An 18,782-nucleotide genomic window follows, 5' to 3' on the forward strand; every position below is an offset into this window, starting at 1 on the left:
GTAGCTGACGATGTACAGCCCAGTACCAGTCAAGCTGCAGAATCAGCAGACGTTGGCCCAAGAATAGTTGACAACGAACTACCAGGAGCCCAGCCTGCTGAAGGGGTCCAAGAAGCTGAGCCAGAAGTAGCTGCCAAGCATATGGCCAGAAGAGTGGATTCCATTGATTGACCTCACTGAAGACCCTATTCGAACAAATGAGAGACTTTGGGAAGGTAGAGAGTGGACTAGTCAGGAAAAGCAAGGCATAGGCGAAGAGCCTCAGAATCTTGAGATTCACATCAAAACTGAGGAAGGAGAAGGTCAGACAGGGACAGAGCACGTGGTTGATACAGAACAAGTGAATAAGACTGAACAAGTGCCCGATACTGAACAAGTGCAGGATACAGAGCAAGTGTTTGATACTCCTCCACTGACTCCTGATATCGGGAAGGGACAGACTAGAGATAGTGTAATAGTTCGAGCAGAAGAAAGTCCAGAGATCGAAGTGCTTGAACAGGATCAGATAGAATTAGAAGAACGTGTTCAGGAAACAGAGTCAGAGACACTTGAAGAGCAAACACACAGTATACCTGAACAAGGCCAGATTAGTACCCAGGCAGAAGAAACAGATGCTAGCCCTGGAATTAGTCAGATAGAAGAAGAAGAAACTGAAACAGAATTGCCACAAGCTAATGAAAATAAGAGGGCAAGAGGAGAAAACGAAGTCCAAGTACCAACCAAAAGACTTAAGAAAAGAAAGCATCTTGAGCCTAAATACATAAAGAAATTGAGATTGAGAATAAAAACAGTAGAAGAAAAACGTGCAGAAGAAAGGAGAAGTGCTCGTATAGCAGAACAACCAGAAGACACTTCCAAAAGAAGGAGTGATCGGATAAAGAGACAAAACAAAAAGTACAAGTCACCTGAATGGACACTTGTGTTAGAAGAACTTGAAGATCTCGATATCACGGACGTAAGCGACGGAGAGCCCGTCCCTGAGTACTCTGACGAAGAGGAAGAAGAGCCACCGTGAATTTGCACAAAGTAAGATACTTGTGTAGAGTCACAAAGAGGGGTCGAGAAACTTCTTCTGAAAGCCAAAATGTCTGATACAAACGTGAATGGTAGACCTAGTCGCAGCGGTTGCAAAACATGCTGCAAGGTATGTGTCTGTAGTATAGTTGTCCTAATATTACTCTGGATAGGACTAACAATTTTCATTCCCTTTGCTGTAAGCAAAGACACTAATATTGTCCCTACTGAAATTGTAAATACTGACAGTGAAGAGCTGACAACACAAAGTGTAGCTAGACATGAGAGAGCACTGAGACAAACAAAACAAGACTTAGAAGCATCAGATGAGGAAGAACTACATTATCATAGAATCAAAAACAGGACACGCTTAAATGTTTTCGCAAACTTGTTAATACACTATGTAGAGACTATGGAAATTGAAGATTGCTATGTCTGCATGAAGCTACCTACTTCTGTAGCTGAAGGCGTGACATACCATCACTTACCGCTGACATACGGAATTTCCTGTAGCATTTTAGCTAGTTTATTTTACAAAAGAGGACCGTTACAGTACTATTACTCTAATAATGACGTGATCTTTTCTGAGCTTCCTATACGTGGGAACTTGAATCCTGTACATACCAAAAGTGACGCAATACGATACATGGGAGATTATTTCCTGACTATAGGTAACATTGACATAGCGGACGCACACAGAGATAACTTGACTTGTTCTTTGCATGAGCAGGAAAAGATGTTCCTAAACATGGCAGAGAAAAGGAGAATTAAAATACAAAAGAAGGCTAATGACGAAAGTCAGAAAAAGCCAAAGTGGGCAGAGAACATGGAAGGCACCTCAACTGGTGGAGCGGGTCCTGCTCTGTTGCTGGATTTTGAAAAGAAAGGCAAGCTATGTCTTCACCGCGAGAAGACTAGCTATTATAATAACATTTTCATTGGTTCCAGTGAATGCGAACATAATTACAAGGTTATTGGAGGTTGGGGTTTCAAAAATGGGTCAGAGCCTGTGTTTCCCGGAATTTATTATATTTGTGGGGACAAGGCTTATTTCAAATTGCCGGATCACTGGTATGGAAGTTGCTATTTTGGCATTGTCTTCCCGAAAATATACCATGTGAATGGAGTTGCTGGAAGCAGTGAAAATACTAATGGCTTAGTGCGTAGTAAAAGAGAAAGCATAGGTGAAATAATGGGTAGTATTTTCAGTGCACTGATACCTGGAGTGGGAGTGGTTCTGAACACTCACAGAATTTGTAAATTGTCCACTATAGTGGATGTGTTGTCGACTGAGACAGCTCATGGATTTCTGCTGGTCAATACTGAAATGGTTGCGATCAGATCAATGGTTTTGCAGAACAGACTTGCTCTTGACACCTTATTAGCAAAAGAGGGCGGAGTCTGCCGGATGTTGAAGGCGCAACATTGTTGCACTTATATTCCGGACAAAAGTGTGCAGCTCAAAAGATATGTGAGAAACATTACTAATTTGGCAAAGGAACTCAGACCACTCGAGGTTGATAGTGCCTGGAAGAGACTGGTAGATGGTCTCTCAAATGTAGGTCATTGGTTCGCTAGTATAGGTAAAGGCTTATTGCTCAAAGTACTAATGCCAATTGGAATTATAGGTCTCATCCTATTTTTCATATTTGTCTGTTGCAAATGCCGCAAGCACACAAAGAAGTATGAGGTGAATGCGAGAGAAGTAAATACAAGAGGAGTGAAACCGAGTGTGGATGAGCTCGAATTAGAAGAGATGAATAATCAGATCTATAAAAAGGTGAAGAATTCTCACCCTACCAAAAATGAACGAGAAAAGCTGGAGCGATTGCTAGAAGAAATAGAACTGTATAAAGTGTGAAAGAAAAGTTGGCATCTGGTTCCATTTATTTTGTGATGATAGTAAATATCATCAAAGAGGGGATTGATGAAGCAAAGCTTCGCATATTTTGCGACCTTGCCGAAGTCATGAACCTCGTTTATGTATAACAAGGTAATAAGTGTACGTCTTACTAATGTTCATTTTATGTTTAAACGAGGTTTCCAGACGCTTGCCTATGTGTTTTACTAAAATAATTTACTCGAGTCATTTAAAATGTCTGCCGCTTGTATTTAGTTACTGCGCATGCGTCAGTTACACTCACGTGTCCTGACGCGTCTGCAGAGTTGGAGGGAAAATTATGCGCATGCGTAATACATAGCTTGGCCCATAATGTGGTACTGCTCGTGCCACTGCTCTTGTCACCGTTTCTATGTAGCTAACATTTAGACTGCATAAGTATATTTTATGATGATAAGTTGAAAGTACAACCCTGTGATGTGATTTCAGAACGTTATGTTTGTGTATTAATTTGTTCTCGCTTACTTTTCATGTACCGCGGGGAATGGGGGTCCAAACTGATTGGGAGCCATATTGACTGTCTCTTCTGCGCATGACCAGGGAGCACTGAAAGGTGGCAACTTTGGGCAGTGGAACTCAGCCAGCTGGCAGCCACAGTCAAGATGCGCCTGGGAAAGCCACCTCTGCGCTACGAGAACGGAGAATTGTTGCTCCTCATGTGTTACATTGTTAACTTGCCATTGTATTTCTGCACAAATTCTCATGGGAACCCCAATCTCGCTAGGCGGTACCCAAATATGTAAATGTAGCATCTAAATAGACTGATATGATTGGTGTGTTACCCAAAGCCTACCTTAGGACCAATCGAAATTGGGGATTCTGACACTTTGCAACATTTGGGGGGTGGTACCCTGTCCCAAAACAGTAGATCTACCCTGGGTTCACCTAGGGAATTGTCCGACTTGTCTGGTTTAGCTGACCTGTCACTGACCCATCGTACTCAATAGGTGACTGAAGATACAGAGCGCTGCGGAGCACTCTGTCCGAAATTGACCATAGACTAAGGTTTTACTGAACCTTAAAGTGCTGGCGAAGCACTTTGCTGGGAGTTCGCTGACCCAATCGGGGTCTTAATCGATAGTTGCAGAGAGGGTGGAACGCAGGCGTTGCTTCCAAACTGCGGGTGTGGTCCTGTCCTGAGCGGTCCTGTCCTGAGGGTTTGCTGTCCTGTCCTGAGGTCCTGTCCTGATTCCTAATCTGAGGGTATCCTGTCCTGTCCTGGGTGTCCATTCTGCACCTGCTGTCCTTTGAGGGGAATCCTTCCTTGAGGGTTTCCTGTCCTTAACTGACCCGTGGCCAGGGTTTGGTTTCCACACCAGTCTAGGTAAATACTGCTCTAAGTTCCTTAAAACTTGCACCTTTCTATATTTCAGTCTTTTGCTTTAATAAAAGACATCTTGCATATGTTGATTTTTCCATGCTTTTACCGCAAACTATTGAAACGTAAAGTCATTTGCATAATTTTCTTGATATGTTCCCATGTTACCCTATCTTTTAGAAATCATATTTTGCATTGCTGTTTGTCATTTTCTGATATGGTCTAGAACGACCTTACTTAGATTTTCTAAAGAATTCCTGCCTTGAATGCATAGCATATTTCCTTTGCATCTCATTATTGCATTTTAATGATTACCCTGACTTTATTTCTCTATAGTTATGTACTTTTCATTATCCTGATTATCGATTGCCTTATTCTTGTAAATCTCATGCTTTCAGAAAACGAACTTTAGATAAACATTTTAAAACTTCCAGTTGTCCGTGGTCATTTCCAACAGTATTGAATGTCATTTGAAATTGCATTTGTTGCCTTTCCTTTTACAGCTAGGCCCCTGATCCATTGAAGTCATAGGTACCCGTGTCGGTGGATGGTAAGTCGGGTACACTGAGTAATAACAGTAGGGAACACATACAATTGGTAGCAGCCCGTGAAGTCGCCTGGTCAATGAATAGTGTGAATTGAAAGTATATGGGCCCGGAAGCCGGAAACGGCGAAATCATTGGCTGGGTGACCTCGCGCGCTCTATCAAAGCCATATAGGTTTCTTCAGTCTACATTTATAAGGGTTCCTGGGGAGGAATTACAAAAACTTCCATGGTCAGCTGAAGTGGTCTCAGAATCCGAAGGACAAGAGTTCTTTACGTGGCGTGAGAAGTCTGTACAAAACATGGAAGTCTGCACCTTTGAGTCAAAAGCCACTATGTTGAGCTTCCTGATTTCTCATTAGGAGGTGCATAGCTTCGGGGATGGGGTTGGAGTAATGTACCACTCTAATAAATGTATTATTTAGTAAGTAGTTCAGTACAGGCACTTTTAGTCCGGTATGCTGCGGTATCTGTTGGATTTCACCTGGGATTTTTACATACACACAGAACAAAACACAAACATGCTCTCTTTTGAGGATCTTCAAAAGCATTGCTTATTTTGCAAAATATTGTGTTTTAAATATCTCAAGCAATCTGTCCTTCTCTCCCCGACTCTTAAGCTCCCCTCATTCCTTGCTTCTCATATATCTTAATATGATATGCCAGCATGATGGTTGGAAAATGTGCAGCTCCCACCCCCCACCAATCTTACTGATCATGTTACCTCCATGTTCGTTAAACATAGTATTGTCATCCACTGAAGTAATTCTAGACTGAATGAAATAAGGAGAATTCATGGAGCATCTGCTCCATCTTGGCCACTGACTGATACTTGGGTCTCTGCTCCGAGGCCTTCCCTTTACTCCTAGGCCATTGAGGGAGACAAGTTCTTCTTTGTCCCCTGAAGCAAGACACCCGTCAGGACCGGAAAACCTCAGGTCTCCTTTCGTTTCTGGGATGAGACGTCCTAGTCTGAGGGCTCCAAACTCTATTGCTTCCTTTGGTGCAGACCTCCTGAAAGAATTGGATCATTAGAAGTTATGAGGCGTTTTCATGGTTCTCTATGGGCTGCAGCATCCAACCCTGGACCATGAGAAAGGAGCGCTCAACGTAGATGCCAACAGCGAATCATGCACAAGTTCCTGGTGATGCTCTCGACACGGAAGCTTTTAGTCAAAGACAGGAATGGTGCATGTACCAAGAGACCTCTGAAGAAAAGAGAGCAGATCCTAACAGGGACCAAGGTGCAGGCCAGGATCTCCACTAAGACTCTATTCTGGCTGGGAATCTGCACCAGAGGCAGTAGTGCTTTATGGGTAATAAAACATTGTTGGACTTGGCCCTTCTGGCGGGTTCACCCCTAAACTTTTTGCTTGTACTTGTGAATTGGTGGTAGTGATTTTTGGGTCTCTGCACACTTTTCCCTGTGTCCCAGAGTAAAAGTGCGTGCGTGTAGTATGGCTGGCCTGCCCTCCCATAGGAATGCATGGGGAATGTGTGTGTCCATGTTAGTTCCTGATGTGTGGGGAGTGCAGGCTCGAGTTTGGTATGTGTGAACTCGTGAGAGTGAATGCTGCGCGATGGCATGTGCGGCTTGTATGTGTCTAGTGGGGAAGTGCCACTTCTAGACATTGATGTGTGTGTGCAGTGAGGGTGCTGGAGCGTGATTGGCTGGAGCTGGCTGGCAAGCCTGGCTCCAGGAAGTCTGGATGGGTCTGCCCAGGAGTGAGTGGAGAGATCAGCATGAGTGATGTGAGGGAGGGCTGCACCTGGTTCCTGATGAGGCTGGGCTTTTCCCACACAATGCTGGCTCCGCCCCCCTGTGGTGCGTCTAACAACCCTGGCCTCCCCAGTGAATGAAAGGGGCGGTTGGGCCATCAAGGGTGCTCCAAAACCAGCTGCGACTGGTTTCCCCCCACCCTGCACCCTGAGACAAAGGTTTTCTTAGTATAAGAAGGGGCTGTGTCCCCTTACAAGTTGTTCTGTTCTGTTCCAGGATCCTGAGGGGGCTGCTGCTGTTGCTGGGGCCAGGAGGACCGCCACTTGGACTGTCTCCCTGCCTGGAGACCCAGTGAGCTGGCTCTGGGCCCAGCCTTGCCCCCCTGCCTGCCTCCAGACCCTGCTGGAGCTTTGGCTGTGCATATAGCGCTGGAAGCGCTGCTCTCTTGTCCTTCAGCACTGGGGAGCGCTGTGATTCCTTGCACAGCGCTTGAGAGCGATTTATTTGGCCCATAGCGCTGTGAGCGCTTTATTTTGTCCCCTGGCACCTGGGAGCGCTTGACTTTGCTTAAAGCGCTTGGTAGTGCTTTTATTTTCCTTTCGCGGCTGCACACGCCGCAGATTCACAAGTTCATCGAGGGAGCCTACCCCTCTTCCGCCCCGCATCACCGCCGCAGCCCCAGGGCAGAGGAGACGCCGAAGGAGCAGCCGCTGACGTCACCCGGGAGCCACGCTGCCATTGGTGGAGGGTGCGGGAGGCTCGCCGGGCGACCTGTGCGGTGATTGGCTGCGGGGAGGCCGGAGAAGCAGGAAACAGCCTGCCGAGGTTCCCGAGGGAGAGGAGAAGCCCAGCCGAGAAGAGCCGACGCCGCGAGGAGACACCGCCTCCCGAAGTCTCTGGTGAGTGCTGGCGTGCCCCCGGTCGCGTCTCTGTCATGGGCATCTTGTGTCTTGAGTCCCCAGAGGGGGGGACTCTTCCGATGGCCGCATTTCTGTAGGGCCGCTCCGACGACCGTGGGCATTCTGTGTTCCTGAGTCCCCCGTGAGGGACTCCAACAACCCCGCATTTCTGGTGCTTGGAGACCCGAGGCTCCTGGTGGCAATGTGTGTTTTCCGAGCCCGAGAGGCTCCCGCCCCTATTTGATTCAGAGCCCCGAGAGGCTCAGCAGTGGCGCAGTTGGGTTTACGAGCCTGCGAGGCTCGAGTGCCAGCTCCTTGTTTTACGAGCCCTGAGAGGCTCAGGAGGGCCAGTTCTTTGTCCAGAGCCCCGAGGCTCCCACGCGGTGTTTCGCCCCGCAGTCTTTGTTCACGAGCCCAGAGAGGCTCGCAGCCCACATCTGTTTTAGAGCCCCAGAGAGGCTCCTGGGTGCCATCCTGTGTTCTTGAGCCCACGAGGCTCCAACGGTGGCATCATCATTGCTACACCAGTTGCCCAGCACTTTGTGGGCAACTGCCACGTTTAGGCTTGTGTTCTTGGCTGCCTGCGCAGCCTGCCTGACATTGTGGACTAAGGGCATTACAGCCCTTGTGAGGCCAGTTGGCCTAAGGGACAGTTCTAGTGTTGTGCCATGTGATTCTGGCGCATTTATGATTTACGTGCTAAATGTGATTTCTGCGCAATGGTTATTGCTACACCTCTGAATGTATAGATGCATCATGTGTCTTGCTCTTCTTTCCCTTTGCTATGTGTTGATGCTTAGGTGATTGCTTTTCCTTCCATAGGTCCTGATATTAAGGTCCTAGTTCCCTGCGTGATTTTCCTAGAGTGGTTAGGGTTACGTAGGAGGTATTTACCCTTTACCAGGAAGTCCTGGTTGTGTGTGCTACATGTGTTATTTTGATGCTACAGTCCTTATATGATTTATGTGCTGAGTATTATTCCTACAGAGTTATTATTTCTACAAGTGCTAAGTTCTAAAAAGTGCATACCCCTGACAGTGGTCCAGGTGGCCCTGTCCTGTACATAATCCCTTGTAAATTCTGCCCGTGCCTGTTGGCACACTGTAACAGTCTGTGTTTCATCTAATGTGTTTTTATTATAATACAAAGGCTATTTTTATATAACCTTGTGTGGAGTTTCCTTTGTGGTGGGCCTTTGGGTGTTGTTGCTGGGGTGCGGGCGCAAATACTTAACTCACATCGCCTCCAAGTTTAGCCTTGCTGCTCGCGCCACGTTACCTAGAGGGTGAGCAGGGGCTATCTTGGCGTGTAACTCCCTTGCCCTGACCTTGGAGGTGGGGGTCTCTGACTGACTTTGGCGAAAGCCCTGGCCAGCCAGGGATCCTGTTTCCAACAAACACTGACAAAGCCAAGTGTTCTCACTGGCCCTACTGGCTTGCTAGTTATTTAAAGTCGTATTTAGTATCACGTCCCAGCCAATGCAGACCCTTAAAACAACAATAAATGCAACAATAAATGGCCGGTATTTTTTCTCTTGGAAAGGTGGCAGCCCTAGGTGGAGTCCTACTTTGAGAGTACAAAGCTAGGTCTCGCCCCTTCATTTTTGTGTTCTTTCTTGAAACCACTCATTCTTAGAAAAAAGACAACTTGTCACAGAGCCTTCTCCAGCGCTGCCCTAAAGATATGGAACTCTCTTCCACCAGAAGTAGGCCGAATCTCTTCAACGACTGCGTTCAAATTGGAAGCCAAAAAATTCTTTATTAATAAATTCTTAGTCATTGATTTTGGTATGCACTGGTGCTCCAGGTTAAGTGATCTTGGTTTTCCTGGGTGATGTCCCCTCACCCAGCAAGGTGACTAGCAGGCCTTGGTCTCCAGTCCAGGTCACAGGCAAAAGTCTTGCTGAGCTTCCCCTTCTCACACAGCCTGTCTGGCTGCTTAGAAGATTACATTTTTGGAGATCGAATCTCCCCTTTTCCATACACCAAATGTGATTTAGGGTCTGGGTCTTTGAAGTTTTATGTTAGGGTTCTGCTTCTTTTGAAGTGGGCACTTTTCATCTCCCTTTATGAAAGAGGTCTGACACAGCAGGCACGAATCCTAAGCCGATTGTCCTCAACACAATTCATGGGAGTGTCCAGAGTTGACACCTGGATGCCAGCAACAGTAATAGGTCCATCAAAAGGTTAATCCCAGACCCCCAACCTTATTCTTTATGATTCCCTTATTAGCTTCATCTCACTTCCTGAGATGTGTCCAGGCCCCTCCCTTGTGACCTAGCACTGAATCACAGAGCAGTCTTCTGAAGACTAAAGGGAGTCTCTTCCTTTTCCCTCCAGTGTGTCCCACCCAGCTCACAGGAATGCAGCAACACACAAATGTGTCTGGGGCAATTTCTCTCAGTCTTCACCAGGCAGGCCTCTTCTTCCCAAAATGGAACCCATAGTCCTCCATACAACGTACCATTGCAGGCACACTCACTCAGTGTACATTCACAGCATACTTTGCATCCAGTAAAGTTACCCCATGCATTGTACCCATACATGTACACATATATTCAGTACACACACTCAATCTGCACGCAGTGCTCAGCACTGAAGCTTTTCTATCTTCAACCAGTGTGTGCTATTTACAAACACACTGCTAACACACACATTCACTATATGAATGCTGCACATTTCTCCCTTCATGTATTATACTTCAATAAAGCACAAATACACCCAAGCATATGATTTTGCTGTGCTACATCTCCTATGTAAAGTACTGCGCTCAGGCATAAATACTCCCAGTACATGTACTAACCACACATGCACTGCACAGCACTGCTCCCTCCTTGTACTGTACTCTTCCCAGGTACATGTAAAAACTACACAGAGTCACTACTCCTATGCTGCGCAACACTGGACATCTTACATGATGTAGGTCAAGGGTGAGTTAAGCACAAAGCAACAGACCTTTTTAAAAAATGTGAGTGAACCTGCAGGCCTCAGTCCAGTGACTGAGGGTAAAGGTCCTGTTCATTACTACAGATCACTACACAGTGACCCGTCACAACAGCTCTAATGCTGCTCAAGTCCTGCTGAATGTGCGACGCAAACAAATGATGGACGGAATGCTGAATGAATCATACATTCACCCCCAGTCAAGAGATCTGGGTTAAATCCATTGTTATTTTGCTCACCATGCCACCCCAGGTTAGACCCAGCCATATGCAAATCAGTCTGGAGCCTGTGCCTCATGGGAACAGTCCAGACCGAACTGCCAAGCCAGGTCCTCCTTGGACCGGAAACAAGCATCCTGGGACCAGTTTTAGGGTATGTCAACCTTCTTCAGCTAGGCTAGCTTGAATCCAGTGGCACCAAGCCATTCGCCACTCGGGGTGACAAATGCAAAAACAACGGTTGATGGACATTGTGTGTTTTTGCTTTCTTGCGCTAAGTGGGATGGGTATTCCCAGACGTGGGTCCCTTGCTCACTGTGCCACTGGATTCAAGCTAGCCTGGCTGAAGGGTGACATACCCTGAAACCGGTCCCAGGATGCTGGTTTACAGTCCAGGGAGGACCTGGCCTGGCAGTTCTGTCTGGACTGATCCCATGGGGCACAGGGTCAAGACTGATATGCATATGGCTGGGTCCAAACTGGGGCGGCGTAGTGGGTAAAAGATGGACTTAACCCAGATCTTTTGACTGGGGGAGAATGTTTGCATTGTCAGCATTCCGTCCATCATTTGTTTGCTGTAACACAACTCCTGCTGAAGGCAGTAGCCTTCCATCACTATGAGGGTAGCGCTTCGGGCGCTCCCTTCCCCCGGGTCCAACAAGACCGCAATCTGAGACAGGCCTATGTCATGGCGCACATGTATACTCTATGTTCACCTATGACAACAACAAAAAATCTGAATTACGGTTCCAGACAACAGTACAGTTGGGTACTCGGAGCAGGGGGACAGGTCGTCACCATGCAGAGGACTTTTCCACCCTAACACACATCCTCCTGACACAATCCTGGTCCAATGGGATTTATAGCATGTATGAGGGACATAGTTTACTGAACGTTTCTGCCATCTTTGAGAGTCTTACTTTGAGGAGCACTAAAATGTGCAAATTAATGAGACTACTCTGTAAAGTTTCTAGATTTAAAGACAAAGTTATTTTTATAATAAAAGGTTCAAGGTTCGTAAAGAGCAAAGCTGTAATTTATAGCTACACATCTATATACGGGGCAACTGTTCTGTCGCATGGAATGGATACTATTCTCTTTTCAAAACACTGAAAATTAAGGACCAACCCGATTAGCATGTAAAAGTCCATTCATACTCACTTCTTCTCATGCTGTGGACGTCTGGTGTCGATATATGATTTCAGCGCCAGAGCACACATTTCCTGCAATTGGTCAATCCTCTCACTATGTTTGACACCAGGGCGATCTATAAGGTAAAGAAACACCTATGGTAAGATATGACCACATACTACTGAGTTCTTCTGATGGTGATGTTATTCACACTTTTTAAAAGTGTGACTGATCTGGTTTGCTGATTAATTTGTAAACATTTTTTCAACACACCTAACCCTGTTAATGAACAGTGACTGATGACATATACAAGCACTACAGGACAAAGCTAGAAAAATCTAAAGGCATTCTTTATCTCCAACGGTCAGTCATCATATTAGATACATCACAGTGGTCTCATGCAGAAGCTTGGGAACTAATTCCGTTGCTAACCCTAAGGGCACCCACGTGACACCCATCTTGCAGATACAGAAACATTATGAGCACAGAGGGTCGGTTCGCCTGAACTCCGACGTATAATTCCGTAAAAAGTGTAATTGAACTACTTCAATAGGAATGAATGTGGGACATCAAAAGGTTTTCAGAGTGACATCAGAAACATGACACACATTTCAATAAACATTCAGCTCAATGTGCATCTCTGACTGATATTGCTAATAAATAGCGATTATTGAATTTTGAAATCCTGGTTGATCAATTAGATAACACAAGGTTTTAGCTCTTGAATATCTGTGGAGACAAATTGAAATGATCTACTGGATATGATAGACGTGTCTTAATCTGAAAGTTTTTCTTTGAAAGAGTACCGGGGGTTCACATGTGGTCAGGAATCTATACTACTATTATAAAGGAAGAACTTTGAGGCTTTGAGGCGGGTAAACTCTGGAACCACAGCGCCAATCCACACACCCGATACATCGTTGTAATCCTCAGGGTGTGCAGATGGACATAGGCTATATAAAGTAAAAAAATACGTTCTATTTAAAAAATTAACATTATAAAAAAAGTAGTCCCCTCAAAGTAGCGCCGGCCGCGACCTGCGTGCTGACGTCAGGAGCGCGGGGAGGTGCGGCGTCCAGGAGCGTGAGGAGGAGCGGCGGACATGGCGCGGGGGAGGAGCGGTGACGAGCGGCGGACATGGCGCGGGGAGGAGGTGACTAGCAGCAGATCGGCGGAAGGACGGTGACCAGCGGCGAGGAGCGGTGAAATGAGGAGCGGTGGCTAAGGTAAGGCTCCGGGGGATAATGTCGGGCAGGCGGGGGTCGGGGAAGGCGGGGGACGGGGACTTACACCAAAACAGGAGGAGGAGCGGTGAACTGAGGAGAGGCGGCTGAGGTAAGGCTCCGGGGGACAATGTCGGGCAGGCGGGGGTCGGAGCTGGTGGGGGACGGGGACTTACACCAAAACAGAAGGATAGAATTTAGATCGGCTGAGGTAAGGCTCCGGGGGACAATTTCGGGCCAGGCGGGAGACGGGGAGTTACAACAAAACAGAAGGGTACAATTTACATCGGCTGAGGAAAGGCTCCAGGGGACAATGTCGGGGCAGGCGGGGGACGGGGACTTACAGCATCTGCCATGGAGATTTATGCAGAGCGCCTCAACACTGGGCCTTTCTGACATCCGGGGGACAATGTCGGGGCAGGCGGGGGTCGGGGCAGGCGGGGGACGGAGCGGCCGGGGGCCCGGGCTGCTGGGCAATGTCGGAGGAGGCGGGGGTCATGTCGGGGCAGGCGGGGGTCGGGGAAGCCTGATTGCTCCCGGACAAGGTCGGGACGGGCTGCTAGTTGGACTATAAAGGAAGGAGGCTACCATTTGAGTGCTGCTTCTTGTATTCTCGGTGTGTATCATCTGGAGAGGCATGTGTGGTGGGAGACAGTGTGGAAAAGCAGTGGAGAGGTCAAGGAGGATGAGGGTGGTGGTCTGTCCACAGTCAATTGGTGTGTATGTCATCTGTGGCTGTGATTAAGGCTGTTTCAGTAGTGTGGTTGTTTTGGAATCCTGATTCTAAGTCGTCAAGAAGTTTGTGGCATTCTAGGTGGTTAGAGAATTGTCTGTTAATGGTCTTCTCGATGACTTTGGCTGGGAAGGGGAGCAGTGGGATTGGTTGGTAGCTGCGGAGTAGTTGGGGATCAGCTGAGAGTTTTTTGAGGAGGGTGGTGAAGTTGACATGTTTTCAGCTATCTGGAAAGGTGGCTTTCTTGAGCAAGTTGTTGATGAAGGAGGTGAGTGCAACGCTGAACGCGCCCCTTCCCAGGTTGTAGATATGGTGGGGGCAGGGATATGTGGGCGCCCCTGAGTGGACTGTCGGACTTTCTTCATTATTGCCGCACTGTCCTCGATGGATAGAGGGTTCCATGCTGTCAGTTGGGAGTCTTTGGTTGATGAGGTTAGCAAGCTGGGAAGGTCGACTGGGGGGGGGGAGGCGGCAGAGAAGGAGGCTGGGAATTCGAAGTTGTTGTAGATCGTGGTAATTTTTTCAGTGAAGTCGAAGAAGTAGTTACAGAGTTCTTATGTAGGGGTGATGATGCTGATTGCAGCTGTTGGGTTGGTGAATTCCTTGACGATGGCAAAAAGTTCCTTGCAGTGGTTGGAGCTAGATTTGATTTTCAGGGTCAGGGCCTTTTTCGTGGTCTCTTTCACTTGATGGTGATACTGTCCAAGTACAGCCTTGTAGGTGTTTCTTGCGGTGGTTCCACCGGGGGGTTCTCCATTTGTTTTCGAGTTGTTTGCAAACTCTGAAGGACTCGGAGGTCAGAGTTGTACCAGCCAGCTTGTTTGTTGGATCTTTTGCGTTCGGTGTTTTTTCAGGGTAGCAGGTTATTAGCACAGGAGGTGATCCAATTTTAAATGGTATTTGCTTCCCCTGCTTCAGTCTCTTAAAACCTTCAAAGTCACCACCTTTAATTACGCAGATCTGCAACTCACTTTCACAATCGACAATTCATTTGACTCGAACAACTCATTTCAGAAAACCATGCTCCACATACGTCATTGGATGGATGGTAACCAATTGAAGTTAAATCCGGATAAAACGGAACTGGTCCTCTTTGGCAAAAGCCAGCTATTCTGGGGCCCACATTATTGGCCATCCGAACTAGGCCCACCCCACTCCATCCAACTCGGTCAAAAGTCTGGGGGTGCTTATCGACAGAGACTTATCATTAAAACCTCAAGTAAATTCGGTGGTGGGCTACATGTTTCCTTCAGCTCCGTAAAATAAAAAAAGATCAGCCAGATGCTTACAGAGTCAGCCTTGACCCAGGTGGTGATGGCCTTGGTGTTGTCTCATTTAGACTACGCCAACGCCATCTACCTGGGCCTCCCTGCGGCCCTCAGTAGGCGGCTGCAGATAGCCCAAAATCAGGCTGCCAGACTTATATATCGACTCCCGCGCTGGCAGTCTGCCAGACCGTTAATGAGGCAACTCCATTGGCTTCCTATCACACAGCGTGTTATTTTTAAAATGGCCTGTATGGCTTTTAAGACTCTGCATGCTCGTAGTCCAAAGTTCATTCAAGACCTCCTACCCAGATACACTCCTTCCCGCAGTCTACGTTCCGCTTCGCAAATACTTTTTGCTGTCCCTCGGTTCAAGTTCCAACGCAAGGGTGAGCGAAGATTCGCCACCCTTGCTTCTAAACTCTGGAATTCCCTTCCCCTGGAAATCCGTTCCTCTACCACCCTCCTTCCGTTTAGAAGGCATCTTAAAACTTGGCTGTTTGCTCAATCCATGGCCTAACTCTTCTTAGCCGCCCAATTTGTAGTCATATAGCGCTTGTTGGCCAGCGCCATGAAACCTCAGGGTGTGCGAGCGCTTTATAAAACCTTGTTAAGATAAGATAAGATATGAAAGTTGTTTTTGCTGTTGATGAGTTCGTTGGTAGGGTTGTTCCAGCAGCCGGCTTGGAGCGTTGCTAAATCAATTAGGATTTATAAAGTGCAGCTAATCACTCTGTAGGGTATCCAGGCGCTTGCAGGTCCCAAAGGTGTTTTTGAGCAGCCAGGTCTTGAGGGCAGCGGTGGCAGGTGGAGCTTGTTGGTGGTGTAGCTGCGGGTGGCGTTTTGACTAGGGTTCTTAGCAATGGGTGTGGTCAAGGTGCAGACGGGGCGCAGATGGGCTTGCATTTGGTGCACAGGCAGCATGCCCGCTGCGCTGCCCGCTGGGGCCTGAACCACTCCTGGCACTATTGTCCTGTAGGACCATGGAGAGTTGGAGGAGTGCAGGGGGTGGTGTATGGGCTCAGCAAGAGCAGAAAAGTCCAGCGGGGAGAGCAAGAATGTTTGGTGGGAGAAGCAAGGCAAGAAAACATGATCAGAGGAGCAAGTTGGAGGGCAAAAACTGACAGGAGAGACCAAGATGTAAAACAGAGTACAAACAAATTAAAAAGAAGCTGTTGAGAGGAACAAGGGGTACAAAAGGTAGCAGCTTAACAGAGACTGGGGCAGATAGAACAGATGGCAAAAACAAGGAAAGAGTTGTTACTGATTCGTGGCAGAACAAGCAGCCAACAGGGAAAATAGCACAAGACAGACACCAATACAGTCAGAAGGGCAAGGTGAGGTCAAGGTCCCACTGAAGCAAAAGAGATGTCTGGGCACTTACCTACCTGTCCCCAGGCCGACCCTACTTAGCATCATGCACATATATTCCCAGTGTAGAAAATCAAAGGCCTTTTCTAAAACCAACACCAGTCAAGCTGAAGAGGGCCAAAGTAGTGGTGCCTCCTCGAGGAGCCTGTGTAACCTGTGCATATTGAAGAAGGTGGACCTGCCATATGTAAAGACATTTTGATCAGGGTGGACCAGGCCGAACCATTGCTTCCATTAGTCTCATCACTAGCATTTTGCTTAGGGTCTTATAATCGTTGTCCAACATGACCATTTTGGGGAAAGAGACCAGATGGACCTTATTCTGGCATCCAGGGTGGAGTTGTACACTTTCTGCCAACTTTGTGACCAGTAGGTCCTCATAGGCCTTATAAAATTCATTTGCCAGCCCGTGCACGCCTGAGGTTTGCAAGTTGGAGAGTCAGTTCTGGTGCTACGGATTTCTTGTTCTCTGATAAGTCAGTCTACAGAGAGTATGCATTGCAGGCACCACCGGTAGGGTGACTGAGTAGAAAAAGACTGCATCATGAGGCTGTCACGGAATTTCAGCAGAAATAGTAGATGCAAAATGCGGTGTTTATGGCTTCCTGGGAGTATGCTATATCACCCAGGGAAAGGCAAATGGCAGCTGTGGGAGTGGTGACGGAATCTTGTTGCATCAGCCACCCATGCATCAACCCAAACTTCTCCGCATCCATGTGCGTGCCTAGCAGGATATGCCTTCTAATCTAAGAAGCGTAAGGATTTAATGAGTTGCACATGGCATTCACGTGCTGTGAATAGGTTGTCCCGAGCATGCTCACCCCTCCACAGTGGGCTTTTCCAGGAACTGTGAGGAGACTTCTAGTAGGATCATTGCTCGGTGCATTGCGCCATGAGCCCCAATAAGAGTGGTTCAGGGGCATTGCATACTCACAGTTTTAAGAGCATCCCACTCTACAAGACAGGCGGAGTTACTATTTTCAGCTACGTAATGGGTTATGGTGTCAGAGGGTTTGGTAAAAGGCCTGGTCTTCCAGGGCGTCCAGCTGGAGCCTCCAGGTTGGGACTGGTGAGAAGCCATCCACCCCACCCCCCAGTTGTAGGAGCAGAGCAAGGGATTGTGGTTGGAAATAGTCCTCGCTAGGTTTTCCTCGTTAGGCACCAACGTCTGTGTGGTAAATTGACACAGGCCACTATCCAGCCGGATGTGGAGATCGGGGGTGGAGGGGAGGAGGAGTATTCCCTAGTGCTGGGGTAGCCTTCCAGTGACCAGGGTGACCACCACTGTGGTTGTTCAGGGGAAGAGAGGATGCAACCTATCCGGTGCAGTGTTGAATATGCAGTTGAAGTCTCAATGATTGAGGGTGGATAGCGAGCTAACTGCATGGATAGTTCAGACAGGAATTTCAGGTGGCTCGGCGAGTAGATGCTGCCCAGAAAGACTGCAGGTCATCTAAGATCCATTAAACAAACACATAGCACCCCTTCATAAATGCCAGCACATCTACGTACTGGAAGAGGACAAGGGTTCTGATCCAGACGAGAGGCTTGCTTGCATAACTAGAGTGGACCGTGCAGTAGCCCTGTCCCCTCCAACGGTTCTGTAGCCTATGACCCTCCCTTTGCCAAGAAGAGTTTCCAGTAAGAAGGCAATGTAATGTGCACTCCCCTATGTTTGAGATACATGTGTATAGGGTATCACTTTTTTAGCAAAGCCCATGCCCAGGATGTTCCATGTCCTAAGCCAGATCCTGGCCACGTCATGGAAGGGTGTGGTGTGGCGAAGGGCCCAGCACTTGGGATTTATAAAGTGCAGCTAATCACTCTGTAGGGTATCCAGGCGCTTGCAGGTCCCAAAGGTGTTTTTGAGCAGCCAGGTCTTGAGGGCAGCGGTGGCAGGTGGAGCTTGTTAGCGGTGTAGCTGCGTGTGGCATTTGGACCAGGGTTCCTAGCAATGGGTGTGGTCAAGGTGCAGACGGGGCGCCGATGGGCTTGCATTTGGTGCACCGTTAGCATGCCCGCTGCGCTGCCCGCTGGGGCCTGAATCACTCCTGGTACTATTGTCCAGTAGGACCATGGAGACTGGGGGTAGTGCAGGGGGTGGTGTATGGGCTCAGCAAGGGCTGGAAAGTCCAGCGGGGAGAGCAAGAATGTTTGGTGGGAGAGGCAAGGCAGGAAAACATGATCAGAGGAGCAAGTTGGAGGGCAAAAACTGACAGGAGAGACCAAGATGTAAAAGAGAGTGAAATTGTTTTTTAGAAGAGGCAGTTGAGAGGAACAAGGGGTACAAAAAGTAGCAGATAAACAGAGACTGGGGCAGATAGAACAGATGGCAAAAACAATGAAAGAGTAGTTACTGATTCGTGGCAGAACGAGCAGCCAACAGGGAAACCGGCACAAGACAGACACCAATACAGTCAGAAGGGCAAGGCGAGGTCAAGGTCTCACTGAAGCAAAAGAGATGTCTGGGCACTTACCTACCTGTCCCCAGGCCGACCCTACTT

The 18,782-nt window shown here is 47.8% G+C and overlaps 1 protein-coding gene across 3 annotated transcripts in view; it reads right to left on the reverse strand.

Annotated features, from left to right (window-relative positions):
* Positions 1-18,782, reverse strand: part of NR1I2 (nuclear receptor subfamily 1 group I member 2) — a 363,371-nt gene that overhangs the window by 25,496 nt on the left and 319,093 nt on the right. For all 3 annotated transcript variants that reach the window (XM_078656650.1, XM_078656652.1, XM_078656653.1), the window contains one exon: positions 11,717-11,822. In XM_078656650.1, the coding sequence (XP_078512776.1) occupies positions 11,717-11,822 (106 nt within the window). The remainder of the gene's footprint in view (positions 1-11,716; positions 11,823-18,782) is intronic.

This window comes from Lissotriton helveticus, chromosome 8, assembly GCF_964261635.1.
Source record: "Lissotriton helveticus chromosome 8, aLisHel1.1, whole genome shotgun sequence".
NCBI classification, from domain to species: domain Eukaryota; kingdom Metazoa; phylum Chordata; class Amphibia; order Caudata; family Salamandridae; genus Lissotriton; species Lissotriton helveticus.